General features: G+C 42.9%; 1 protein-coding gene across 2 annotated transcripts in view; it reads right to left on the reverse strand.

Moving 5' to 3' along the window:
- Window positions 1–18940, reverse strand: part of PAPSS2 (3'-phosphoadenosine 5'-phosphosulfate synthase 2) — a 196663-nt gene that overhangs the window by 45333 nt on the left and 132390 nt on the right. For both annotated transcript variants that reach the window (XM_086921959.1, XM_086921957.1), the window contains 2 exons: window positions 12166–12371; window positions 10273–10408 (listed from right to left, as the gene is read on the reverse strand). In XM_086921959.1, the coding sequence (XP_086778085.1) occupies window positions 10273–10408; window positions 12166–12371 (342 nt within the window). The remainder of the gene's footprint in view (window positions 1–10272; window positions 10409–12165; window positions 12372–18940) is intronic.

Raw genomic sequence — 18940 nt, forward strand, 5'->3', positions numbered from 1 at the left:
CACCTGGAGGGCTTCTCTGCTCCCCCTTGTTCTTTCACCTGGGGGGTCCCCCAGGGCTCTTCTCTTTCCCCTCTCCTGTTTAACCTCTATATTCACCCTCTCATCGCCGCTTTACAAAAAATGGAAGTGTCAGTCTTTAACTACGATGACGACCTTCAGCTTTTCTTTAATCTTTCCTCCTCTCACGATTCTATTTTTAAATTCCATACTGTACTTACCTTCATCTATGACTGGATGAACTATAACCACTTAAAACTTAATCCGGACAAGACGGAACTGGTCCTCACCGGTGGCCTTTCCAGTCCATGGTCCCCTGCCTTTTGGCCCCCTGCCCTTGGTCCCCCACCCGTACCTTCCACCAAAGCAAAAACCTTGGGCATCCAAATTAGTCAAGATCTGACCATGCGCCCCCAGATTAGCTCTGTTATGTCGACCTGTTTCTTGTCCCTCGTATCATCCGCAAAATTTCTCGTTTCTTTTCTGTCGAGGCCCTCAAGCTCATCATCTCGGCCATGATCATCTCTCGCCTGTATTATGGCAATGGCCTCTATGAAGGGATTCCGGCGTATGAGCTTCGGCGCCTTCAACTTATCCAAAATCAAGCAGCGCGCCTTATTTACAGGCTCCCTAAGTGTCATCGCGCTACCCCCTTACTTAAATCCCTCCACTGGCTACCCATTTCCCAGCGATCCCTATTTAAATTAGGCTGCCTGACCTTTATGGCTCTAGCCGGCACTGCTCCAGTGTTTGTCAACTCGGAAATTCGAGCCTATCTCCCCAACAGAAGCCTTCGCTCTTCTACCCAGATTCTCTTGGAGGTACCTCTTTTTAGGAAGAAAAAACAGGGAGGCCTGCGGTTTTCCACCCTTGCTCCCCGCTTTGGAACGCTCTCCCATTTACCATCCGGTCTCTCTCTGTCTACATGGATTTTCGCAAAGCTTTAAAAACTCATCTCTTTTCCCTAGCTTTTCCACTGCAGTAATTTCCCGGCACTTCCTGCTCCTCAGATGCCAACTCTGAGCGCCAAGAAACCGCTAGGTGTTAGTGCGCTTAACAAATTCCTTCAACTTCAACTTCAACTTCTATGGTATGTCACTGTAGAGTATGGTACGGCATGATCTGTCCTTGTATAGTATAATATAGAACAGTAGTATGGTATGTCTATTATTGTATAGTCTTGTATGTATGGTTTGTCATTTTAAAGTATGCTATGGCATGGTATGGCCTAAGTAAGAGAGTAAGGCTGGTGGCTTACTCTCAGAGGAGGAAGCCCACAGTTACTGGGTCAGTCTAGTGGCAGTCAGTAACGTACTTTATGGCGCATCCCTTTCCATCTTTTAACCATCACTGCTGGCTGAACTCTCTTGCAGGTGTCGCACTTCAAAGCATCCCGGGGGATCTTCCTCAGAGGACTCTCCTCTTCCCTGGTCACTGTTGAAAACACCTGATTCTCTGATAAAATATCCAACGGCGCCAACAAACACAAACTAGGCATGCGTGTCCATGAGTCAACCAAGCACTTTCAGAGAAAATGAAGAAATGCAATGCAAAGAAATGTAAAAGTTCAGTTAAAGTGCAAAGTGCCATGCTTTCTACAATGCAGGATAGACGCCCAGCTTATGTCTGTCCTAGGTATGGAAAATAAAAGAGCATTCCTTTCATAAATGCTCTAGGAAGCAAGAAAAACTATTTGTTTTTACAAATATTATTTTTGTAAATGTATATCTCCGTATGCCGCTTCTCAAGTTGTTATTTTCTGCTTATGCCCTCTAACTGGATTGCTATGTGACTATCTAATCGACATACCAATTCCATTTCCAGTATGTTATAAATTCTGCTTTTCATGCCGAATTAAGTTGCTTTTACTCTTAGAAAGCTAGCATGAAAAGCCAGACACCCTTCAGCATGGAAGGGGAAACGCGTCTTCAGCTGTGACTCCTAAAAAGCACAGATATATTAGTATGTGGGCTAACTTAAACTGAGACATCTGGACACAGGATAATTTTTTTGACTGTGTAAAGCTATAAATATGTGAGATTAGGGGGTTGCTAAAAGTGAAAGGTGCTGAGAGAGGCTGTATCTGCCACCACACAGCTCTAGTCAGCCCGGCTGCCCTGCTTCCACACCCATGCTCTGCAGCAGTCCTGGCAGTGAGTGACGGGAGATGACTTTTTCACCTCGGGCAGGCAGAAGAGGGGAGAAAGGTGGGACCTGGAGTGGTGCTTCAGCCTCACATGCACAGAGCACTGTATGTTGATGACATGCTGCGAGAGAATGGCCATGTGTCCTCCGGAGCTGTCTCTGCAATTCTTTACGGCGTGCTGCTGCTCACTGCCTCCTCCACACGACATAGAAAGTCTGTAAAAGTGGGCATGCACGTTTGTTTTTGTGGGAGATGGGCTTATTGTTTGTAGTATGTATTGTACTGCTCCTATTAATACAATGTTACTTTAAGGAATGTTTCATTGATGTTCTTTTCTATGTTCTTAGAATGCTTAGTTATGAATGTTAGGTCATTACGAGCCTGTTCTCCCTTATCGCTGGTCGTGGGTTATTTACTCTGGAAATAAAACTACAAATATCCAACTACAGCTTGGTCTCATCAAATCCTTTATTCAGAAGACCTTACTACATTTATTGGCGACGATTTTAAAAGGTCCTTCATCACCAAGAAATTCAGACCCACCGACAATAAGGATTTTATTTTATTCGACGGTTTCAAACGCCACAGTGACTACGCGGAAACAACGCGGACTATGGAGAAAATAAATTATCGTTTTCCTTCTCTCGTTGGCTATCCAGAACTGTAAGTTTCATTTAATTTATTTTTTCACCGTGGAAATTGGTGCATCAACCGTCAGTCATTTACTGGTCTTCGTTTGAACACTTCCTGTGTTCGGTGCTCGCGACGCGATCCATCTTCTCTTCCTCGCGTCAGCTCAGCCTCGCGTCAGCTCTGCCTCGCATCAAGCACGCCGAACATAAGGTACGTCAGAACACGCAGTGGCGTGTGTCGTCATCAAATACCAATTTGTCTTACGCTTGGTGCGTGCAACATCATCACGTTAATCACGTTGGCGGCCATTTTGCGCAACAGGAAAATTGCGCTTTGTGGTTTACTAGTTATATAATTATACGAAGATATTTTCAACACGCTATTTTTTTTTTTTTTTTTAAACTTAAAATTTATTTAACGGAGAATTAATAGATCGGTTCCTGTGGATTTACATACCGATTCATCTTCAGACAAGTAAGATATTTGTTCTTTCTTCTACATGGCTTCTGCTAATAATAATAATAACAGTGGAATTGTTGCTCCTCCATCATTTTTAATTACTCCAGGCAAACCTCCTACGCCCTGGCACAAATGGTTGCGTGTATTTACTAATTACTTGGAGTGCTTAAAAACAAAGAAAAAATAGCTCCGAAAATGGGAGCAGTGGGAGGACACAAATACTCATTCAATGCTCCATTGGAGGAGAGGCGATTTAATGTTCACATGCTGTGTCAAATAGAAAAGGGGCAAATGCGACCCACGCTGAAGTAACCAATGTTAAGCATATGGGCAGGCTGTAGCCACTAACTGTAAACCATGTATCTCAAAGACACAGCGAATACACTGGCTATGTGAAAACTAAAAAGGCTGTACCTCACAATCTTTATATTTCAAAATATAAATGATGGGGACATAAGAAGTCGATGCTTCGCAAATGAACCCTGATATGCTGTGGAAGGCATGGCCAGTGCAGATTTTTCGTTCATTTGAACTTCATGGGAAAATCTTGACTGACTCTCAAAGTCTTCCAACTAGTAATCTAAGGTACAACCGTAAAAAGGAAACTTTAGTTAGAAAATTCCCCAATACCTTAAGATTTTTAGGCTCTTATGTATGAACTCATTTAACCATGGACACACAACTAGTAAATGTCTTTGATACATAGAGTCCTTAGTCTTTAAGAAATACACTCCTATGCAGATTTAACTAAAATATTGAAAAAGTGGGCTACCCACGCAACCGGTTATTTATAACTGTGCTGAAAAGTTCTTCAGCTTGTATTACAAGAGGGTAACATGAGAAGAGGCCTGGTACTAATAACAGTACTAAGCCTAAGTACCCAGGGTGCAGGAGTTACAGGTTATGTGATAGGAGTTATAAAGTGCATGCATACAAGAGAGGGATTCTTGACACTAGCATGCTAGAGTAAGAAAAGCCAAATCTAGTTTGCTTTGCAGAACGGAATGCAGCAAACATGCATCAGATGCAGCTCGGATGGTGTTACAAGGTTCAGTGTTCTAATTGGGCAGCTCCACTTCTGAGACATCTGTGTCTGTGTTTATGACATTCTTTTCCATTCTTCAGAGTCTGACCCTCATCTTGGTTTGACACAAACTTTGTAGTCAACCATACCTTGTGTTCAGCCGCGGCCGGTAGTAGGTGTAACTGCAGGGTGGTGACGTGGGGAGGGGGAGGGGCAGGGGCAGGGTGGAGGGTAGTAATGTATGGATTACGGACTTTAACAGGTAAGTAAACATATAAATAAATAAAACGAATTTTGTTGTGTGCACTGCATAACCAAATGTGATGCAGCGCGCGCAACGAAATTCGTTACCATCCTTGCTTCTATTACACTTCAGAATTACAAACAATTGTGCATTATTTTTGCTTTCCGAACTTCTGAATGTGTACAGTTTGTTTACAGGTATATACATGTCGTTGTGTGTTACAAAAATTACATCCTACAGCCTTTCCTTTCCCGCTCTCTCTACCTTAGCAAGATTGTCACATAGTTCACTTTACCTTTCTTTCTCTGACTGTAAAGTGAGAGGAGTTTGTAATCACCAATCACCATGTTAAACAAGTTAAAAAGCAATTTGTCAGAAGAAATAGCCTGACATTTAAACTTTGACTTTGAGGGGCAGCAAAATGGGTCAATTTAAATTCAGAATATAAAGTAATCTATATTTATTGCCTGGACTTTCACGGCCCACCACAAATCAACTTGTGATCTGTGTGGATCTCGACCACAGTTTATGAAACACTGCCACACAAACATCAAAGACTTCTGAACCTGCTAGCAACCACGGCTCCATCTGATCAGATGTCGATTAACAGACACAAAGAAAGTATTAAGACTTGGCTAGTGGCTTCCAGAGATAGCTACGCTCCCTTTAGGAAAATCAATACAGTTAGAAACCAGGATGCCCAACGCTGGTTTTCTGAAGATTTAAAACTCCCAAAACTTGCCCTCCGCTGTGCCGAACATGACTGGAGACGAAACTATTCTTTAGACAAAAAAGAACAATATCTAACCCAACTTAAAGAGTATGAAATTGACATTATACAAACTAAGGCAACCTATTTCTCCAACAAAATACTGAGATCCACCAATAAATCTAAGGAAATATTTGCTATTGTTGCAGAGCTATCCAATCCAGACAGAGTCACTGCAAAACTCGCCCCTACCCAAGCACTAGGTGACTCACTCAATACTTATTTCTTTGAAAGAATTATTACCATCAAGACTAGTCTACCAGCTACCTCTTCCCTGAAACATCAGTCTACCTTGCATAGGAACCCTTATTCTCTGAAGTAGTTCCCTCCCATCTCCAAACACGTCTTCGCGAGCCTGCTAATGAAGGTCAGGTCTGGCTCTCCGACGGATTGCTGCCTCTAATACATCTTAAGGGAAGCTTTCCTTACATGCCCTGACCCCCCCCCCCCCTCGCGCACTTGAACAACTTTCTTATTCAGGTAATAGTACCTAAGGCATTTAAGGAAGCAGAAATCGGTCCCATCCTGAAGAAAGTCGGGGCAGACCCTCTAGCCCTTTCAAACTATCGCCCCATTTCCTTACTTCCCTTCTTAGCAAAGGTCTTGAAATCTTATGATGCTGACTGCCTCTGCTCCTTTATTGAACAGTCCCACTATCTTGATTCCCCCATCAGGCGGGATTTCGACCTTCCCATTCCACAGAGGCTGTTATTTTGACGGTCCTAGACGAACTCAGGAAAGGGGCAGACAAGGGCACTACACAGGCCCTGGTGCTCCTCGATCTCTCTGCTGCATTTGACATGGTCGACCATGGACTTCTGGCTGAACATGTCAGCAGCACAGGGATACAGGGCCTGGCCCTTAAGTGGCTTACATCCTTCCTAGAGGATCGCTTGCAATCTGTTTGTCTTGCTCAATTCACCACCTCCAAAACCAAACTGACATGTGGGATTCTGCAGGGCTCCTCCTTTTCACCGCACCTCTTTAACATATATTCGTATCCCCTTATTCAATCTTTAAATGAAAGGAAGGTATGTACCTTCAACTATGCTGACGATCTTCAATTGATCTTTGACATTAATGAGTCAGCCGCCTCTGTCTCTGACTTTCAATCTTCCATGCGTCATATAAGCAGCTGGACGAACAGTAACCACCTAAAATTAAATCCAGATTAAACTTGATTGATTTTAATTGATGGGCCTTTAAACCTCAAGAATTCAAATTTCTGGCCGATAGAGATGGATAACCCCCCCCCCCCCACCCCCCCCTCTTCGTCTAGATCTGCTAAAAGTCTTGGCATGGTAATTTATTGCAAGCTGTCTATGAAACCCCAGATTGGGGCCGTGGTCTCCGTCTGCTTCTTTCAGCTTCGTAGGACCAGGAAGATCAGCAGATTCCTTACAACTGAAGCCCTGACCCAAGTAGTTTTAGCCTTAGTCATCTCTCATATTGACTAAGCTAACTCTTTTTACTTTGGTATACCAGCCTATCAATCTAAAAGACTGCAAATGATGCAAAATCAGGCAGCTAGATTAATTTATCACCAGCCTAGATGGCACCATATCACCCCTCTTATGAAAAGGATACACTGGCTTCTGGTAATTGAACACAGACATTCAAGCTGAGATGCACTATTTTTAAAGCGCTTCATGACAAATGCCTAGCGTTTGTATCTACTCTGGTACAGAGATACTCCCCTATTCAGGCCCTTAGGTCTTCCCATCTCAATCTCATGGCTACCCCACCTTTTAATTGCAAAAAACTGGGAGGGCTAAGATTTGCGGTCCTGGCCGCTTAATTTTGGAACACTCTCCCACTGGATATCGGCTCAATGACATCATATACACAATTTAGGAAGCTTTTAAAGACCTTGCTATTCCTTCAGGTGTATGAATGAAACACTTAGCAGTAGCACTCCTTGGACCCCAGTGCCATGAAACCATATGGTGTACGTGCGCTTTATAAGAATTTTTAACATAACTGCCCTAATCTGCAGCACCGGCATAATCACACAGAAGGATGTGCAAGTTTTCCAGACACTATTGGCTGACGCTTGTTAAAAGCCCCATAACCACAATGGACTCCCTAATTGACACCCAGATTATCATTAGAAATGTGCGATGTTTAAAATCATATAAACTATTTTTAAATGTTGACATTGTTTCTTAGTAGAATGCACTGATTTTTTGATTTTGTGGATGTATAGTTTTTGGTCATGGCTGAAGTTCTATCAATTCCAGAGTTTGGTGTGAAAATTCAGCAAAAGGTTTGCACACAGATGTGTTATTACAGAAACCATATCACAATGATGTACTCTGGTATGTTTTCCTAAATGTACCACCAACAGGTTTCTTGTGTCTCAGGCTACGGAACGGAAACCAATCCCGTAAACTACAAGAAAGAGAACATTAAAAGAAAGGAAAAAAGCAGCTCAAGTATGTACCACTAAAGAACAGGCCAATTCAAATGACGAAAGAAGCACAAAACAAAAGGAACACATTGGAGAGTAAAACATACTAGCAAACTGCTTTTTGTTTTGCTTGTTCACTATTCAAAAATCTTGAAAGCCATCCGGCCAAACTAAAAATATCAATCAAAAACAGCTAACGCTGCTTGAGTTTTGGACACTTTGGGGCATATTATCAAGCCCCTTATCGCTGCGTCATCGGCACTTTTCTGCCGATAACGCGCCGATATTTGCATCGCCCTATTATCAAGGCAGCATTAAGTCAATTAACGTGGATTAAAGCCACGTTAATTGACTTAACGCTGCCTTGGTATTAGGGCCCCTTTCACGATAAACTCATCGTGAAAGGTGGCGTGCAGTGGGTGTTGCGGTGGGCGTTCCACAGCAACACCCATTCACTTTGACGCTGCCACCTATTATCAAGAGAGGCGATAATAGGTGGCAGCGCCGAAATTAAGAACAGGAAAGACCTGTTCTTAAGGTGGCAAAACGAGGAGAAATGCTTAATTTCTCCTCGTTTTTGCTTTTTCCCTATGTGCTGCCTTGTGCAGCACACATTTTATTTTTATTTATTTTATTTTATTAATTACATTTATATTGCGCACAGCTACCCTAAACAGGGTTTTCCGGTGCAGGTAGTTGGAGATACATGGAAAAAGCAAAATGCCAAGGTTTGTTTATGTACAGGAAGGTGTCCCTTCCTGTACATAAACAAACCGATATTTAAAAATGCCAATGTGTAACTTACATGTGTGCTGCATGAAGCAGAACACATGTAAGTTACAAAATGGCATTTAAGCTTTGTTTATGTACAGGAAGGAACACCTTCCTGTACATAAACAAACCTTCTCTGCCTGCGCTGGCGTTAAGTTGTAAAATGTATCGCCATCGCAGGGGGAAACGCTAGGCTGCACCATATCCTCGGTAATATGGTGCAGCCTAGCGTTTCCGAAGTGGCGAAAAGAGACGTTAAGCCAAGGCGGCTAACACCTCTTTTCGCCACTTTATTGGTAAGATGCCCCTTTGTTTTTCTGTGTTCTTGCACTCTTCCCAGTATGACTGACTAAAATGACTGGATTCAAAACCCAGCAATTCACGGTTATGACGTTGCAACGATGGGTAACAGAAATTGCTAACCACTGTTGCGCCGTCATAAAGGATTTGGAGCCTACTATGTTTGGGTGGGTGTCCGAGAGCCAGTCAGAACAGCGCTGGCTCAGAGCGCAGCTTCGGATAGGGGGTTGGTGGGGGTTGAGGTGGCACAGAGAGTGGTAGCGGTGGCTTGCAGGAGGCCAGGTATTTTTGTATTTGGAACATGGAGGAAAGGCCATGTTATTATGGTTCTCTCGTTACTGCTATACCCCCTCATAGCAGTTCAAAGCCTAGATGTTTTTCGCTTTGGGGTTCTAAGTGACATCATAGGCAATTCAAGCTTCACTTTCATTGTCTATTTGATGTCACTCAGAACCCCTAAGTGACAAAAATCCCCATAATTCACGGTTACCCATCTGTAATCCTATATATAACAGATGGGAGCCTGAAATCCCTTTAAAATCATGCATCTAATTTTCTTGTTACAGTACAGTTGTGACATGATTAGGGACCTCTCATAAGAAAATGACGCAGCTGCGCAACTGTAATGAAATTACATTATAATTGAGATGTCACAATTCCTTCTGACTGAGCCAGATGACACTATGAAAGGCTGGTGGTGGAGCAGAATTACCTCTTCTGTTTAAACACTGAAAAGGACAACAAGCTTTTCAGCTCTTCTGAATGGTATTTCTAAAATGAAAGGAATAGTGGCATTTAAGGCAGCTTGATTATATTTTTGCATGGCTGTAGTTTATTACAGTAAATAACTCTAAATGTTATCATAAATGAGCTACAGACATATTGAACTGTATATTAAAATGTTTTATGACAAATTACTAGCTGTAAATTGGTGAGTTTAATTTAGCACTACTGTTCCACAGGGTTTCATGTATATTTGCAACTATGTTCATTCAGATGGAATAAGAGCTCAATGATGTAAGCTTTTTTAGGGAATGAGTAATGGTGTGACCATGTATTATATGAAATAAAATACCTTCTGCTATACCTTAAAAAGATATTGCAAATCATCTCAGAGTTCCATGGCCTTATGAAAGAACTTTGCCCTTGTCCCAGTTCCGCTATACAGCTACAGAACCCCTCGGTGAATTGCAATAGCTTTATAATGTACAGCAGAAGGTACTTTATCCCACATATTATGGTTTATGCATAGAAAACCATAACTTATCTTGTAACTAGACAATAAAATACTTCTTAGTTGATCCCTGGAAAACCAAATCAACAGAAAGACAGGAATGAGGCATTTTCACCTGAATGATGGAAAGATAAATTGAAGTACAATTCCAAGCACATATATGTTAAAAATGTCTAACAGTTAACAAGGGGAACTGACCTCATAGCATCATTATATCTAGGATGATTGCTACGCAGTTGCTGAAAAACAGATGGGAATTTCTATTACAACTACAGGAACGCTCACCAGCACTCATCTGTTCAAACTTCTTTTTCAGCTCCAGTGGGGTTAATCGGTACTTATCCAGGCCATCATTCCACCTTATTCTCTCCAACACCTGAAGGTCTCCACCAACCAGCCAATCCCCACTTTCCAAGATCATCTTTAAGAGAAATAGGCACTTGTCAATTTTGAAAAGAGTCTACGAAGAAAATGACGATCCAACCAATTTCTGTTTATTCTACATTTATATTTTGTTCTATTTATTTTAATCTACACTATTTAAAGAAATTTCGCCCAATATGCATACAATGCTATATAAGAATTTTGAAGGTATTTACAAGTACAGTGCCCCCCCAACTTTTGCCAGTTATGTAATTAATATACATGACGTTAAAAACTTTGTCACAACGATATTACAAGTGACAGAATAATTTCTTGAAATATCGCAAAAATGCTGAAGGCTGACATCCTTTATATGGCAAAGGGTTTCCAGGATGACGTGCAGCATTCTCGTCATACAGTAAAAGGGACACTTGATTCTGTACAATAAGGGCTACTGAATTTTTTTTTTAAATCACTGCATTTTCCATATAATCTTAGATTTGCCGCCTTTCCCTCCTACTCCACAATCTGCTGGATTCATTTTCAGATTTCAACAAAAAGCTGTGTTTCTTCTTCAAATGGCGCAAACGTTATTATACTCTGCTCATGACTGCAAAACAGCATCCCAATGCTATGTAAAAGCATGGGGAAAGGCTTTTGTTTTACTAATTATGCAACTTCATGTTTACACTGCTATATCTTCAATGATGCAGTTATTTCAAGAGGGCATTCCGAATTTAAAAGAGTTCCAAATGTTTTGCATTACTTTGATGTCTTGAATGTTAATATTCCTCCTTGCGAGACACCTGATGGATATATGCTGGGTTGTGTCTTCTCATAAGTGGTATTTCAACATGCCCTAAGGCAAATTGGTGCTCTAAAAGACAGTTTAGAAAGTATAACTAGTTATGTGCACAATAAAAAGAGGCACACCTTGTATTAAAAGTAGTGCGGACAGGTTACACCTTTGAACGCACAATATGTATATGGTTTGCACATACTTCACATAATATATAACTCAGGTAGGTAAAAAGGACAGCAAAATAAAATTGATGTTCGTGCATGTCCGGGTATGAAAAAAACTGTAGGTGAATTAACATTTGGAATTGGATCTGCTTGCTGTGTATAGATGTGTTTAACAAACCACTGTTATCTACAGCCCTGGAATCCCATTGGTCATCTATTTGCTGATTTCACATCCCTCCCCTTTCACATCAAGCACCATGGTAATTACATCTTAGGGTACTTGAATTTCAAGTCGCCGCTGCCACGGTCCCTGACTCGTCATGCATTTGTAAGTAGCTCATACCACTCCTCTGTGTCATATTTGGTAGATTGCTGGGTTTACTGTGTCAGTCAAAAGCACACTCCAAAATCTGTTTGGAGAACAATGTGTAGGCAAGGAACTGCCCCTCAACACTGATCAAAAATATTCAGATAGGCTTGGATAGGGTAGGGAAAGTGTATAGAGAATGAGGCACTGATTTCCGTTTTCACCTGTGGCACTAGGTCGGCTGCATGCCTTTCCATTTTAGACAGCAAAATCTGCATTGCTTTTTAATAAACAATACACCATCAAGCGGAACTGCCATGAAATCACTGGTGTTACTGGTAGAAGGCAAATGTGGTCATACAAGGGCAACTGTGTGTCAATGAGTAAATCAAGCTGCAGTGTGTAAAATTACTAACATTCAAAACAAATTTACAATCAAGAAAACTTTCAAAACCAACTTTCTACACACGAAAGAAATGCACCAACACAGTACACTACATAGAAATCACCAGCATTTGCGCAATTAATCATTGTCCACCTACTTTTACATGTGGGTGTTTTGCAGAAGTGGTTCCCCACACACGACAACAGCGCTCCTCCTTCCGGTGTTCATAGAACTCTGGGTTGCTGAGAATGGCCACCTTCCGCCCGTTGTGTACCAGTGCAAACGCTGCCGAGCCTTCGAGACGTTTCTTATCTTCTGTGGTGAGCGGGAGCACAATGGGGATGCTCAGGTTGATGAGGCCACCTGCAAGGTGACGTCAATGTGTTACACATCTCTTTCGAGCACGTGGCGCCGGAAGTCAGCTCCACTCAAGAGCCAACTCATAACCGGTAACCTACCATGCCTTCTACCCCTATGGACATCTCCAACTCGGTGGATCCCTCCAGACCCAAGACCACCACCCTTGAGTGCAACACCACCTGAACACCTGGCTGAACGATGGCAAGAATTTCCTGCTCTGTAAATATGTAATATATAATTGTCCAAGCCTAATCGCTGTTAAAATGTAATCCTGAGTGAATTTGTATACATTTATATCTCTTACCACTAGTATATGTAGTAGACCTTTGCACTTACTACCATTACTATGTGATTTTAGAGTTTATCTGTTTGTATCTATTCCTTGAGTGACTTTACAACTTGTACATTTTCAAATGTTCCCTCCTTTCACTCAACTTGTATATATAACTCTAACCACTAGCATATATAACTCTAACCACTAGCATATATAGTATGCCTTTGTACTTACTACCATTCCTAGGTGATTTTAGAGTTTATCTGTGTGTATCTCCTCCTTGAGTGACTTTACAACCTGTACATTTGCAATTTTTCCCTCCTTTCGCTTCACTTGTACATTTGCAGTTTTTTTCCGAATGATATATCTCTTATGTAACTCATGTAATCCAAAATCCTAATGTAACGCAGCTGGTTCGTTTGTAAAGCGCTCTGACACCTTCGAGTAATGTTAGAGCTATATAAAATCGCATTTAATGAATAAAATAAATAAAAATGAAACCGTGGTCTGGCGTCCAATGTCGATCTGTGACGCAGGCAGAGATCTGATCACTTAATTCACCAAAAGTAATTTTTAAAACTCGCTATATTATCAACCCCATCTCTCTCCTTCTATAAAAAAATTCAACTTCCATAACAATTACGAATTTCTATGCCAGTGACTAATGCCTGCATAAAAAGGTAATCTGATAAACATGCTCGTGGGTCTGACTTTAATCCATGGACCAATTACTTTTTATATCATGAAGCCTTTTAATATTTATTTAATTGTGGCAACACTCCTTTGAGGTGAATTGATATACACCATCTTCTTGTCAGAACATCTTGATATCCCAGTGGCAATACGTATTATTATTTCCTAAACAAACTATGTTTTTTTTAACCTCAAATGGGTGTACCAAAACTACTGTATATGGTTAGTGGAGTGGATAATGTAAATGAAGAGAACAAAGAAAGATAAAACGCCCCAGCAGTAAATGCAGCACAAAGGTTTTGGTCGAGCGAGCAAGTGATTGAACAACAAAGGAGAAAGGGCCTGTCATGACGATAAACAGATTCCTGCCAAGCCGGACGGCTTGAGCAATCACAACCTATGTACCACGCTTTCAACCTGACCTGCTTCCAACCAACAGTCAGCCCCTGAAATCCTGTACATGTCCCAGAACTATGCAAATTAGGTGTCAGAATCTTGCATTATTTAAAATCAGAATGCAATCTCACCAAATACTAATTTTAGATGTACCCCGGAAGCCTTAAAATGCCGTGAAAAAATGCCTAATTGTACACAAAAACACCTCACTAGAAATGTTGTGAATAGTATATTTCCAGTGCATACGTTATGGCAGATTTATATGCAAAAACATGGCAAGAGAACTGAACAAACCAATATCATTATGTATTTGAGTTGATTCGTTAATACAATATAGGTTGTCACTTCAGAGCCCTGATACGTAAAATGTGTGCACTGAATTTAGGTAGCTGCAGCTGCCACAGATTACCAGGCATACTCAAATGTGTATTTATTTCTGCACAAACAAGTACACTTAAGTCCATTTCATATAGTCACACTGCACTTTATCATCTTCTGGTTTTATTGGAAAAAACTTTCCCATTAGAACCCTTCTCCTCACACAGGATATCCATTCCCTTCTGGGCCATCATTACAGGGCAGATTCCTAAATAAAACAGATCTTAAAACAGCAGTTCAGGCACTGCTCATATCTAGGATCGAATATGGTTGCACTACATTGCCTGGGCTTCCCAAGAGCACTTTCTCGGATGACTACGAGCAGGACGGACGTAATACGGACGGGTGGTTCGCAAGGAGAAACAGAGCTACAGGAACGTCAGTGAAACTCGGCGAGATAACATGGCGCCTTTCCCTGTTTAAACCACCCGACCCCAAGACTCGCTACCTGTTATTAATAGGACACCAAGTAAGAGGGGGAACCCCACTACACAGCGAGCAGTAAGCAGAGTGGAATGGAAGTACCAAACTTAGGACAACAAAAATTGAGGTGTCACCGTATTTATGCCTCCACACCTCCTGATTCAAGACCAAGAATATTTGGCTGTCGATAAATATCGAGGGTGATATAATTTACAGACCAGGTCAAAGACTCAGTGAAGTAAACGAGTACTATCCATCAAAATAAGATGCTAAAAGCTGTGAAACACACAAGAAGTATGATTTAAGGATCAATGCACAAAGGCAACCATCCAGTGCCATTGTAGGAGAGCAATAAACAAGATTTACAAGTCTTGATAAAGATGGCATTTATCTAAAAAGACCATCGAAACGCGTCGACGCATACTAGTGCACAATTAAACAACCGAACTCGCCCCAAGAACAACAAGAAGAAGTCGGGTCTGGGTTTGAGTCTAATGCGGACAATTAATGTGCAATATCAAATGACAAATTGTGAATGTCTGTGTTTGTTTGTTTCTCTCCCCCAAAAAATTTCTTTCCTTATGTCTTTATTAACTTGAGCAGGTCTTCCTTTGAAAAATTGTTTGATTAATGTTGTACATGTTTCATTCATGATTTTTAATATAATTATGTGGTGATGTTTTTATAATTTATGCATAGAGTTGCTTTAACTCTATTTTTATGAATTGTTTGTCCATGTGGTCCTGAACTGATAAATTGTTTTAATAAAATACTCTATACTTTTATACAAAGAATGTTGCCATGTTTATGATTGAACTTCGACTTGCTTGTGTCCAAGACCAGTATTTGGGCTTTAACTTCTATTGAACTTAGCCAAGGCACAACGAGACTACACTCCCCAAGATCACTACAGCCCCATTGAAAGCATCTCTTAATGCAGCCACAAGACTTATATCGGGATCCAAAAAAATTAGACCATATCTCCCCTCATCTAGCTGCCATTCGAAGCAAGAATTCATTTCAAATTAGCATGCATCACTCATAAAGCATTGCACCACAAAACGCCAGCTTACCTAGCACAGAAACTCATGCTTTCAGGAGGGTACAGACTCTCCAGGAGCAAAGCTGATCTCCTACTGAAACCAGCTAGTTTTTGTAAGAAAAGAACGTATGACTGAGTGTTCTCCGGGGCAGCACCGAGAATTTGGAACACACTCCCCCGAACATTAGAAGAATTCCATCCATTGCAGCATTAAAAAAAGAATCAAAAACGTTCTATATGAGGAAATTTCTCCCATAAGGCCATACAGCAGAACTTATGTCTACAAACCTTTCATGTCTATTTCTAAGCATCCGCTAGCCTATCAATGACCACATATGGGCTTTTATATATGTTTTACACGTGGTTGTATGTTTTAAGCTTTTTGATATTAATTCAACTGTTGACTGATATGTATGTTTATACGCTTTCCTGTAGTTTAAGGTTGTAAAGATTTGGGGCCCGATGTAGGTAGGGCGTTACCGATCGGTAACGGCCGAAAATACCGATTTTTGGCCCTTACCGATCGGTAAACAGCCATCCAGATGTAGGGAACCAAAAACAGAAATAATCGGATAGAAAACCGAATCGGAATGAGTACCGAATGGGAAAGAATCCGATACGTACATAGCGAAAATCGGATATGTAACGAATCGGAAAAACACCGATTCGGATGCAAATACCGAATCGGTCCATGTACCGATTCGTTAGTGACACCGAATCGGAAAATCACCGATTCGGTCCAATTACCGAATCGTTAGTGACACCGAATCGGAAAATCACCGATTCGGTCCAATTACCGATTCGTTAGTGACACCGATTCGGAAAATCACCGATTCGGTCCAATTACCGAATCGTTAGTGACACCGAATCGGAAAATCACCGATTCGGTCCAATTACCGATTCGTTAGTGACACCGATTCGGAAAATCACCGAATCGGTCCAATTACCGATTCGTCAGTGACACCGAATCGGAAAATCACCGATTCGGTCCATGTACCGAATCGGTACAAATACCGATTCGGACATGAGGCGAATCGGAAAACATGCCGATTCGTATGAATCTCCGATCGGGAAATTCCCCGATTCCGACAGTTGGGGAGATGTAGGGAGGCACAGAAACACCGAAATCGGCTCAAAATCGGTAGAATTCACTCGGTATTTACCATGGATTGCAATCAGGTGGTAACCAACTCCAACCCATATAAACAGTCCCAAAATGCATTGCAACTTGCAGGATGGCAGCTTTCTATGTCATTGCGAGGCGGCTACGGCTACAGCAGGAAGGACAGAGGGAATGGCTAAGAAATGAACAGGTCTACAGACAGAGGATAACCCTGTTCATGCTCACTGAGGCTGAGATCCTACAGAGATACAGGCTGGACTCTGACACCATACTTGAGCTCATCAGGGACCTTAAGCCATACTTGGACCACCACACCCCAAGGGCACACGCCATCCCTGCGCACGTCCAGGTGCTATGCAGCCTACACCTGGTAGCGTCTGGCAGCTATCAAAGTGGAGTAGCAGCAGCAGGAGGGGTGAGCCAGAGCAGCCTGTCAAGGTTCTTCCACATATTCCTTGACGCCATGATAGACAGGATGGACCAATACATCTCATTCCCTGCAACCCACGCAGAACTGCTACAAACTAAAGCTGACTTCTACCAGATGGCACAATTTCCCCAAATCATCGGTTGCATAGATGGCACGCATATTCCGATTTGCCCACCAGCGGACACCGAATACATATACCGCAATCGGAAATCTACACACACCATCAACGTGCAGGTGATCTGCAATGCCAAGTGCACCATCACAGACCTGGTAGCAAAATTTCCAGGAAGTACCCATGACTCCTATATATTCCAACAGAGCGGCATATATGCACGGCTGATGGCTGGCGAATTTGGAGAAGGATACCTCCTAGGTGAGACACATCATCAGACCCCCATAACACATAGTAGGTAGGTGTAATACATGTATGCATGTGTCTAATGTGACCCCTTTCTCTTCCAGGCGACAGTGCATATGCCCTCCGCTCATTCATACTCACCCCCTACCTCAACCCCTCCACACCCAGCCAAAGGAGGTATAACCGGGCCCACATACGCACCAGGAATGTTGTTGAACGGACCTTTGGCATCTGGAAAAGTAGATTCAGATGCCTGCACAAGAGTGGAGGTGCAAGGCAGTATACCCCCATCACCTGCTGCAAGATCATAGCTGTATGTGCAATGTTACACAACCTTGCGGTCAAGAAGGGCACTGAGGTGGAGTTGTCTGACTACGAGGACTATGACGACGACGAAGCTGTGCCACTGACACAGCCAGCTGGGGTGTGTACGCCAAGTGATGGCAGATACAGACGTGAGGAGATCACTGAGAACTATTTCTGACTGAGTACAGATGCAAAGACAGCTAAATGTTGCTTGCAAAAAACAAATTTTAATAGTGATGCACCACAGTTACAGCACTGATGTGCATCAAAAAATGGAGTTTGTAAAATCAAATAAAGTCCAGGCTTCTGGTTGCCTCATCCCCCCTTGCCAGGCTATTTTTTTGCCCGCTTGCCAGACCCACTGGGGTGTCCCTCAGCCCCCTCCGAATGGCCAGCAGCATCAGCGGATCGCCTGGTGCTCCTCCGTGGCTCAGATGCAGCGCTGGCCGGGCTGCTGCGGCTGCTGCTGTCTCCAGCATCACCCAGGTCCAGGGCAGGATTGGAGGCGGTGTTTGATATTATCATGGCCTCCATGGCCGTGGTGATCCTGGCCATCCCCCTAGTGAGCTCAGCCGTATGCTGACTGAGCACAGATTCTTGGTTGGAGCTGCGATGGCACAGTTGTGCCGTCGCCGCTGCAAGGCGGGCCATGGCCCGGTTGAGCACCCGGGCATCCCGCCTGCGCGCCACCTCATGCTCCTCCTGTCTGGCAGATCAGTGGGTGATGGCAGTGGTCAGCCTGCCTAACCCTGCTGCCACCTCCTTGTTGGTTTCCACAACAGCCTGGAATCCCTTCACCAACTCCCCCATCTGCATGTTGTGCTGCAGGAGCTGGCGTTGGCAGGCCATGGTGGATCTTGCCTGTTGCCTCTGGATTTTAACCATTTGTCCCTCCAGGCCCAGGAACACACTGCCCTCCCGTGCTGGTGCAGCAGTGGTGGTGATGGCACGGCGTCGAGCACTGCTGCTTCCGGCCTGCTGAGTGGGCTGGGGTGCCACTGGTGGGGGTGTGAAGCTGGCCGGTCCCTGAGCCCCTGCTCCCAGGACAGGTTGGACAGGTGGCAAGGCCACGGTTGTGGCAGGAGCTGGTGTAGGCGGAATGGTGTGCCTTGTAGGGGAGTTGTCTGGTGAGAATTGCAAGGGGGGTGT

Source organism: Lissotriton vulgaris, chromosome 5 (genome assembly GCF_964263255.1).
Source record: "Lissotriton vulgaris chromosome 5, aLisVul1.2, whole genome shotgun sequence".
Lineage (NCBI taxonomy): Eukaryota > Metazoa > Chordata > Amphibia > Caudata > Salamandridae > Lissotriton > Lissotriton vulgaris.